This window comes from Protomyctophum bolini (genome assembly GCF_963924005.1).
Source record: "Protomyctophum bolini genome assembly, chromosome: 4".
Classification (NCBI taxonomy): Eukaryota; Metazoa; Chordata; class Actinopteri; order Myctophiformes; family Myctophidae; genus Protomyctophum; species Protomyctophum bolini.
In genome coordinates, this window is record NC_137865.1 from 22,772,636 (window position 1) to 22,783,588 (window position 10,953).

General features: G+C 43.0%; 1 protein-coding gene across 1 annotated transcript; it reads left to right on the top strand.

The window, feature by feature from the left end:
• Positions 1-1,728: 1,728 nt before the first annotated feature.
• LOC308314392 (titin-like) lies at positions 1,729-10,706 on the top strand. The gene is made up of 4 exons (XM_080762010.1): positions 1,729-1,850; positions 2,449-2,563; positions 3,009-9,269; positions 10,377-10,706. The coding sequence occupies exons 1-4, from the start codon at positions 1,830-1,832 to the stop codon at positions 10,394-10,396; spliced, it is 6,417 nt and encodes a 2,138-aa protein (XP_080618136.1). The 5' UTR covers positions 1,729-1,829; the 3' UTR covers positions 10,397-10,706.
• The last annotated feature ends 247 nt before the right edge of the window (positions 10,707-10,953 follow it).

The following is a 10,953-nucleotide window of genomic DNA, read 5'->3' on the forward strand; positions in this document are numbered from 1 at the left end:
ATCTTCAGCCTAGCTTGGGACCAACAGCAGCTGCAATATGTGTCCAAAGAACAGATGTCACAAACCACAAACATGCTGTGGGTGTAACTCGAGTTACAGTTTAAGATCTTAACTTACCATTGTTGGACAGAGAGAAGGACGTTGACCTGTAAGACTGAACTCCAGTCTGGACTTATAATGTATTAATTAAAGAGATAAGTCATACGTTTTTTTCCCTTCAAACCCGCTCTTGGTGGCTGCAATTTTGAACGGCCCCTTGAAGTCTATCACATCCCCACGAGGTCCGCACTGCTGTTTTCTTTAGGGCGGCTACATATTTTTCTTTTTGATTAGGCCTACTACTCGTTTATATTATGTTTTTGTACAGTAAGCCTATTGTAGATTTGTCTGTCACAATGAATTGAATACACAGGGCCCCAATGGAAACAAGCCATAGAGGCCTCTATTGTCTTTATTCAGACAGCAGTCATCTTGCCAGCAAGGTGCTACCTAGGTGCTACTTCCCATAGACAGCCCATTCATCCAAACAGAAAAGTCCTATCTAATTATATTAAAAAACGTCAAACTCACCAACATTGCAGTTGTAGGGAAAGCTTAAATTATCCTGTTTCAATCTGTAAAGTGTTTGTTTCATGAAAATCCACCACAGACATGTTATGAGCTACTTCCTGTCAAGAAATTCCTTGCAGATGATTATTTTCTAAGTATCTGAGTATGGAATAAGCGCTCGTTATCAGACAGTAAAGCAACCTGTGCAAATTCAAAACAGGTGGTACGCATGGGCCGCTTGAGTGATATTCAACGAGCGCTTCCAAACTCCAACACTTGGAAATAAATCACATGCAAGGAATTTCTTGACAGTAAGTAGCTCATAAAATGTCTACGGTGGAGTTTTATGAAACAAACACTTTGCAGATAGAAATAGGATAAGTCAGTCAGTCAGGATTTTACATTTGCTTGCTGCTCACAAAACCTCAGACAAAACCTCAGACTATGAAGTATGCTGGCTCCCTCATGACATGACATCTGCTCCTCTGCCGATGCAGCAACTGTCCAAGGCCCTAACAGACCAGGCAGGAAGGAACTTACTTTTTTTTTTTTTACTCGTCATGTTTTTATTATTCATAACATTTAGATTATTATCAAGAAATCCAACATCATACGAATAGGATGTCATGTCCTCGCAAATAACAAATCAAAATTATTATCAATTAATTCAAGTCAATTTGAAGGGCTTAGCCTTAAGCCATCCTATATAAATAAATTCATTATCATTATCCATTTAACAAAGGAAACAGTCAACATCTTCTGGTTTGTTCACACCATAAGGGCCACCTTACACACACACACACACACACACACACACACACACACACACACACACACACACACACACACACACACACACACACACACACACACACACACAACCCTGTGGGTGGGGGGGGGGGAACCCCTCAATCATTTGGGGTTGTGTTGGGGGACCCCTCAAATGGCTGATGGAAAAACTCCTAAACCTCAATGAGAAAATAAGAGAAAGAAACCCCAGGAGGGTTTATTATTCAAGTTTTACCCAACTCTAACATGTATATAACAGTAAGCTGAGTCACTTCTCAGTATAATATAGACTACCTAACTTTGCGAGGGACAGCAACTAGCCAATCAGGCAACCTGGTTATTTTAGTCACCACATACATGCCTTCCTAGATAAAACAGGCAGACTGGCAGAGCTGTGTATATCTGCCATTCAGCGTTGCTGTAGCCTACTCAACACAGTAGACACATCTTGAAATCACATCAATAAGGAAGGCTAAACAAGGACAGAAAAGATGGAATCAAATGAAGATAAAGTAAGTCACGTTTTATTTATATGCAATAACAGATGACAGTAGGCCTAATATGTTTACACTTTACTAACAGGGGTGGTGATAATAAGAGGAGACATACCCTGAAGAAGGCAACTCGTTTGTCGAAGCGTTGGTAAATAAAACGGGACTACGAGTTGTGCGACCTCTCCTTTCCATTTTAAATAAGAGGAGACATAACATAATCAAGTTTGGATTCTTCTTTGCCCATTAAGTGACTTATTGTTCAATAACTGCTATGGTTTCAACATATAAGAACAGACAGGGATCTTTATGTGTGGCAACAGTTGGCAGTCTAGTTAGTCATGCTGCTGTTCTAAAGTTATTTTTACCTCTTGTGCTACCAATAGACCTCTCTTGGGTACTAGTATATATTAATACCTTGTTATTTGGTCTTCCAAATAAACTGAAATATGCTTGGGAGTTTCCATTTTCACTACTTACTGTATTATGATCAACCTGTAGGCCTACTCTTTATAATAAGAAAGTGTCTTAAGATCCTGCCCTTATAAAATGCTATAGATGCTACTATAATTCTCTATAGTTAATGATCGACCATTTGTTATTGTTCTTATTTTTGTAGACGGGAGCCAAAGCCGATGACAAAGATCTAAATATAAACTTGAAACAGGATAGTGAGGAAAAGCTCACTGCTGCTAAGGATTCCCAGTCATCATCATCCAAACTCTTTGTCAATGGTATGTGAATGTGATACAGTTGAGTAGTTTAGTTGTCATTTGAAACCAGGATGAACATACCATGTTGATGTTGTTTAACTTTATTGTATACATACCGGTATAGCTGTTCTTCCTTAAAAGACATACAAATCTCTAGCTTGTTATTAATTGCATATTTAGTTTTTGTCTGTTTTCAGAGAGTCAAATAAAATTAATAAAGTAGGCTACTCAAAATTAACGGAATAAATATTTTTGAAATACTTGCTGAGGAATTTGCTCAGAATTTTATTGAAAGGATAGCCCCTTGAGGAAGTATTCTGTAGATTACACAGCTCATATGCAGATTTGGAAGATATAGTATGATTCTGAATCTATTATACTGTAAGGTAAGTGATACTATTGTATCATTACCTGATATTCACTCATTTATTCTATACACTAAATTGATGTTTCTTTTTCACACCAGACCAGCTTCCCAATACTGCAGAGAAAGGAGAACAACAACCAGAAAACCCAGCTGCCACAGATAAGGAAAAAGCCATTAAGCCAAAGCTTGAGATAACTTTCACCACTTTCACCGTCAAAGGTGGTGCAGAACTTAAAGTAGAGATTCCTGTGATTGGACACCCAGCGCCAAAGGTTGAATGGAAAAAAGATAGTCAAGCAATTAAAGAGACATCAAGGATGGATGTTTCAAAAACAGCAACGTCTACAGTCCTTCGTATAAAAAATGCGAGCAGGGAGCATTCTGGCCAATACTCGATCACAGCAACCAACAGTAGTGGAACGATTACAGGAGATATTACTGTAGTTACTCTTGAAAAGCCTGGCCCTCCCACTGGGCCTGTAAGGATTGATGAAGTCAGCTCTGACTTTGTCACCATCTCTTGGGAGCCACCTGAATACACAGGAGGCTGCCAGCTAGAAAACTACATAGTAGAGAAACGTGACACCACATCAACAACGTGGCAGACAGTGTCAGCAACTACAGTAAGAACCACAATCAAAGTCACTAAGCTGAAGACAGGCACAGAGTACCAGTTCAGGGTTTTTGCTGAAAACAGGCATGGAAAGAGCACCTCGATCAGCTCTCCCAACGTCACTGCACAGTATCCCTTCAGTGAACCTGAAGCTCCAGGCACCCCCTTTGTGTCCACAGTAACAAAGTACAACATGATAGTTGAATGGGCACCTCCTACAAAAGATGGAGGCAGCCCTGTCACTGGCTACCACCTTGAACGCAAAGAGAAGAACAGCATTCTGTGGACTAAGCTGAACAAGCTCGCCATACCTGACACACGCTTCAAGACAGCAGGACTAGAGGAAGGTATTGAATATGAATTCAAAGTCTTTGCTGAGAATATTGCTGGCCTTAGCAAGGCTAGCAAGATATCGGAGTGCTATGTGGCTAGAGACCCATGCGATTCACCAGGTGCACCTGAAGCTATTGTCATCACTAGGGAGCATGTCACACTACAGTGGTCTAAACCTCATTATGATGGCGGAAGCACTATTACAGGCTATGTTGTTGAGAAAAAGGAGCTGCCCGATGGCAGATGGATGAAGGCCAGCTACACCAGCGTTATTGAAACTCAGTTTACAGTCACATGCTTGACTGGAGGTCAGACTTATGAGTTTAGGGTAACTGCCAAAAATGGAGCTGGTGTTTGGAGCGCACCCTCACAGAGCTTAACTATTATGGCTCAAGACGTTATTGAAGCTCCAATAGCATCCATAGATCCTAAATTCAAGAGTACTGCTGTTATGCAAGCTGGTGAGACATTCACTATTGATGCTGATTATTTTGGCAAACCCCTCCCAGAGGTGAGGTGGTTGAAGGATGGAAAGGAAATTGACAAAGGTACACCCAGGATGGAGGTCAAAACCACCCTCACTCATACAACTCTTATCATCAAAGACTGTGCACGGGTTGATGGGGGAAACTTTGTCTTGAGCCTAAGTAACATTGGTGGAAATACTACTCACCCAGTTAATGTGAAGGTCTTGGATAGACCTGGCCCTCCGGATGGACATCTGAAGGTAAAAGTGATCAGCGCAGAGAAGTGCCAACTTTATTGGAACCCCCCTTTGAATGACGGAGGTGCCAGTGTTAGCCACTACATTCTTGAGAAAAGGGAGACCAGCCGCGTCTCCTGGACTGTAGTTGAACCTGAAATCCAAGCAGCCTCTTACAAAGTGACAAAACTGGTGTCAGGCAAGGAATATGTATTCAGAATTACTGCAGTGAATAAATTTGGTACTGGCGAGCCCCTGGAGTCAGATCCAATGATTGCACAAAACCCCTTTTCAATACCAAGTGCACCGTCAACTCCTCAAGCGAGCGCTGTAACCGGAGACTCAATAGTACTGACATGGGAACGGCCAGACAGCGATGGAGGCTCGGAGATTGATGGCTACATCTTGGAGAAGCGAGACAAAGATGGTGTCAGGTGGACCAAATGCAACAAGAGAAGACTAAACGATCTACGTTTCCGATGCACGGGTCTCGCTGAGGGACATTATTATGAGTTTAGAGTGTCTGCAGAGAATGCGGGTGGTGTTGGCCCAACGAGTGAGGCAAGTGATTACATTAAGGCCTGTGAAGCTACCTACCCACCTGGCCCTCCGACCAACCCCAAAGTGACAGACCACTCTAGTAGTACAGTGTCCTTAGCCTGGTCTAAGCCCATCTACGACGGTGGAGCAACCATCACTGGATTCGCAGTGGAAATGAAAGAAGAATCGGAAGATGAGTGGATCACGTGCACTCCACTCACTGGGGTAGAGAACACAAATTACACCATGAAGGGACTAAGACAGAATGCAGAGTATAACTTTCGCATTCGTGCCATAAACACTACAGGACTCGGAGAGCATGTGGATGTACCCGGGCCTGTAATTGTAGCCGAGAAGCTGGAGGCACCTGAGATTGAGTTAGATGCTGATATGAGGAAGATGGTGAGTGTCCGAGCCTGCTCCATGCTACGTCTCTTTGTCAACATCAGAGGGAGGCCCGAACCTGAGGTCAAATGGTCAAAGGCGGATGGTACTCTCAGTGGGCGTGCACAGATTGAAGTAACTGGCACCTACACTGTGTTACTTATCGAAAATGTCAATAGACTTGATACTGGCAAGTACGTGTTGAGTCTTGAGAATTGCAGTGGTACAAAATCAGCGTTTATCAGTGTCAAAATATTGGACTCCCCCAGTGCACCGACTAACCTTGAGGTGAAGGATGTTAAAAGAGACTCTGTATCCATCTCCTGGGAACCACCTCTCATTGACGGGGGAGCAAAGATCTCACATTACATTGTAGAGAAGAGAGAGGATGCCAGAATGGCGTTCACAAGTGTCTGTAGTAACTGTGTGAGAAACTCATACAAGATCGACAATCTACAGGAAGGATCCTTCTACCATTTCCGTGTGCTGGCTGCAAACGAGTTTGGCGTGGGACTTCCAGTGGAGACAACTGATGCTATCAAGATGTCTCAAGCTCCACTGCCTCCTGGCAAACTTATAGTGTGTGATATGACTTACAACAGTGTGAACCTCTCATGGGAGAAGTCTGACCATGATGGAGGAAGCAAAATCACAGGCTATGTTGTAGAGATGCAGTTCAAGAGAGATGACAAATGGACAGTATGCACTGAGATTAAAGCTCTGGAGACAACTATTACTGGGTTAACAACAGGGGAGGAGTATTTATTTAGAGTGTCTGCAGTTAATGACAAAGGAAAGAGTGAACCAAAGGCACTGTCCATGCCTGTTACTGTAAAGGACGTTGCCTTTGAGCCCTTCATTACTTTGCAATCCAACACATACGATGTGAGGGCAGGGAATGATTTAAAGATTGACGTTCCATTCAAGGGCATACCACAGCCTGAGGTGACCTGGAGCAAAGATGGCAACATGCTAAAGGAGACAAGCAGGGTAAATGTGATGACATCTGATGCATCATCTCAGATTGTTATCAAAGATGCCACCAGGACGGATGTTGGAGTGTATGAAATAACTTTGACCAACTCAGTGGGAACCAAATCAGCTGAGATCTTTGTAAACATTCTTGAAAGACCTGGACCGCCAAGTGATATTATTGTGGATGAAGTGAGTGCTGACTTTGTCTCTCTGTCATGGCAACCCCCGGTCTATAATGGTGGGTGTCAAATAAACAACTATGTTGTAGAGAAGAGAGACACAACCACCACAACATGGCAGACTGTATCCGCAACAGTTGCTAGAACCTCAATCAAAATCTCACGTCTGACACAAGGCATTGAATATCATTTCCGTATCGCAGCGGAGAATCGCTACGGCAAGAGCCACTTCGTTGACACTGAACCAGTTGTGGCCCAGTATCCATTCAAGCCTCCAGGTCCTCCAACCAACCTCCATGTTGCCCATGCTTCCAAGTCCATCATGGTGGTTGCTTGGAACAAGCCAGACAGTGATGGTGGCAGCCCTGTCATTGGTTATCACATTGAATGCAAAGATCAAAGCAGTATATTATGGACAAAGTTAAACCGGGTCTTGGTGTCAGAGAATCAATTCAAGGTAGCGAGCATTGAAGAGGGTCTAATATATGAGTTTCGTGTCTGTGCTGAGAACATAGCCGGCGTCGGGCCCTGTAGTAAGGCTTCTGAGCCTGTCGCTGCTAGAGATCAGTGTGATCCTCCATGCAACTTAACAGTGTCTAATATAACTAATGACACTGTTTCTCTCTCCTGGGACAAACCAGAATATGACGGCGGATACAAAATTACCAGTTACATTGTTGAGCATAAAGAGCTCCCAGATGGCTGCTGGCTTAAGTGCAACTTCAACAATTTATTGGAGACCTTGTTGGAAGTGACAGACCTTACAGAAGGTGCACAATATGACTTTCGTGTTATTGCTAAGAATGCAGCTGACCTCTTTAGTGCACCCTCTGAGGGCACTGGAGCTGTCACAGTGAAGCATGATGTGGAGCCACCTACTATTGGCTTGGAGGACAAATTCAGACAGGTGGTGGTTGTCAAAGCAGGAGACCTCTTCAGAATAGATGCTGATATCTCAGGCCGTCCATTCCCTACAGTGTCTTGGTCTAAGAATGGTAGAAATATTGATACCAAGGGAAGACTTGAGATAACCTCCACAAAGACACACACCTCTTTACTCATCAAAGACACCATTAGGAAAGATTCTGGACAGTATGTTCTGACTGCAAAGAATGTAGGTGGCACCAGAACCAAAACGATCAACTGCAAGGTGCTGGACAGGCCTGGGCCGCCCGCTGGACAATTGGAAGTGTCTGGAATTTCAGCAGAGAAATGCACACTGAACTGGGGTGCCCCTTCAGAATCTGGTGGTGCTGAGATCATGTACTACATCATCGAGAAGTGCGAGACCAGCCGTGTAGCCTGGACTTTGGTATACGGAGACATGATGGCGACAACATGCAAAATCACTAAGCTTATCAAAGGAAATGAATACCTATTTAGGGTGAGGGCAGTGAACAAGTATGGTGAAGGTGAGACCATGGAAAGTGAGCCTGTCAAGGCAGTGGATCCCTATACCCTCCCATCTGCACCCACAGAGGTGGAGGTCACTAGTGCGTCCAGTGAATCGATGACAATCTGCTGGAATAGACCTGCCTCCGATGGTGGAAGCAGCATCGCTGGTTACATCATTGAGAAGCGGGAGAAGCAGGGCCTGCGCTGGGTCAGAGTCAATAAGAAACCTGTGTATGACCTGAGAGTCAAAGCCACCTGCCTGCGTGAGGGAAGTGAGTATGAATTTAGAGTCTTTGCAGAAAATGCTGCAGGCCTCAGTGAAGCCAGCGATCCAAGTCCACTCACCTTGGCAGAGGATCCCAAGTTTCTGCCTTCCCCTCCAGCAAAGCCCACCATAGTTGACTCCACCAGGTCCTCCATCACCTTGTCATGGAACAAGCCACTGTTTGATGGTGGCACCGCTGTGACTTGTTACAGAGTTGAATACAGGAAAGCGACGGATGAAGATTGGAGTGTCGGTGTTCTGAACACAGAAAACACAGAGGCCACAGTAGCTGGACTCACACCGGGGGAAGAATATGTGTTTGTCATCAGATCCATAAACAAGATGGGTGTGAGTGAGCCCAGCCTGGAGTCAGATCCTCAAGTATCCATGGAAAGAGAGGAAGAGCCCGTGTTTGACATTAGCAATGAGATGAGGAAAACACAACTTGTAAAGGATGGAAGCACATTCACTTTGAACGTGCCTTTCAAGGGCAAGCCTGTTCCTAGTGTGACATGGGACAAGGCAGATGTAGAGCTGAGAGTCAGGGGTCTCATCAACACCACCAGATCTGCCACTTCCTTGACAGTCGAAGGGGCAACAAGAGATGACTCTGGTAAATACACAGTGACACTGCAGAATGCAGTTGGAAAGGCTAGCCTGACCCTGAACGTGAGGGTGCTGGATTCCCCTGGTCCTCCAACTCGAGTCACAGTCAAAGATGCGACCACAACCTCACTCACCGTTACCTGGGACACCCCGGTGAACGAGGGAGGCGCTCCTGTAAACAACTACCTTGTTGACATGCGGGAGATCAGCCTAAGGGGATGGACAAGAGTCACTGACACCTGCCACCGCCTGTCCTATAAGGTGGCTGACCTGGTGGAGGGAGGAATCTACTTCTTCAGAGTCATGGGAGAAAATGAGTACGGCATCGGTGTTCCAGCTGAGTCGACCAAAGAGGGAACCAGGACAGGTGTGTAATAAATAATTTTGCTGTACCTGCAGTGCATGTAATATGATTCATCTGCTCAATCAGCTGTTGTTGTCTTCAATTTCACTATCATTCTTACATTAACACACACATTAAAAGGGGTAATGGTTATAAAGATCTCCACACAGTCCTGTGATTGCAGTTTCCCCACTAAAGGCCTGTTCATACTTTTAGGTGATAAGGTGACCACAGAAAACTATGACGCCACAGTGATAAGCGACTCACCGCTCACCCCAACACATCTCTGTTTAGTGTTTTTACTAACCACCGTTTCAGTGGTCTCCTTGAACTTATCACCTAAAAGTATTAATAGGCCTTAAGCCTTCTCCATTTATCTGCTAATTACTCCTGAGGAGCTGATTCCATCTCCTTCCTAACTCCTCAAATCAGCCTCTCCCATAACAGCAGCCACATCAGTCAGGTAACCCAGGCACCCTGGTCTGACCATTGATGGAAGAAGTACGCACATGCTTTACTTTAGTAACAGTATCAATACTGCAATGTACTGTAATATATTCTGTTACAAGCAGAAGTCCTGTGTATTCAAAGTGTACAAGTACAAAAGTATCATACCAAAAGTAAATGTAGTTTAACAAGTAAAAAATGTAAAAAAAAACATATTTTGAAAATAGGAAATCTACAAGCTCACAATATGTTGCATTGCGAATTTGCGACACATTGTGAGCATGTAGATCTGCAATTGTCAAATGGCTGAAATATATATTGGGCTTAAGTGTTTTGTAATAATCATTATCAATCAATAATCATCTGAGATGTAGTGGGGTAGAAGTAAAATTATTTAAATTGTAAATACTGAAGCTATTAAATAATACCTCAAAATTGTTTTTAGGTACAGTATACTTGAGTACATGTACTTAGTTACTTTATTTACATGTCCACATCATCAAACTGGAACATTCAAACTGGAAATAAACAAAGACAAATTCCAAATAAGGATTACTATTGTGAGTGGTCTTGATAGATAAAGCCCTAGGATATTATGACTGGTCACTACTATGTATGATTTTATTATCTGATCACTTTATGGAGAATGCGACTGATCCATTTAATTGTTTGTTTTAATTTCAGAAAAAGCAAGCTGGGAGTAGTAAATGGGCCTCCTCAGCTTCCTAAGGCCATACAAATCACCACCATCTGTTCCTGCGATCCTCATATTTTGTCATTTGTATAAAGATGTCTTGAGTAGTACTGTTAGAAAAACGAGTATTTTGATATTGTATACAGCATAGTCAAATTTAAAAGCTTTGAATGAAGATGGCATCATTTATATATAGGCCTATATATGATGTGTGTGTAGATGATGGATTGATTTAAAAAGAAAAAGGTCTACGGTTGTTGTGTTGTTGTTTTGTTTATCAGGCCATTTGCAACTACATGGTAGACCGCAATAAAAATAAAATAATAATATGTTGAATAATCTTCTGTTATAATTTTACAGTTGCAAACACACGAGGGATTCAGGGTAACACATATTGCATTTGCATCCTTGTTTTTTCTAATGCCTATACCTCTGAAACACCAAGCCAATTTAGCCAAGTAAATTTAAGTGAAAAGTCAAAACCGTAAAATAATGGAATTTATTTGATTGAATCTATAGTCACTCATTTCACACGTCATTCAACCTTTTGGGCCCCAGGGAGCGCTG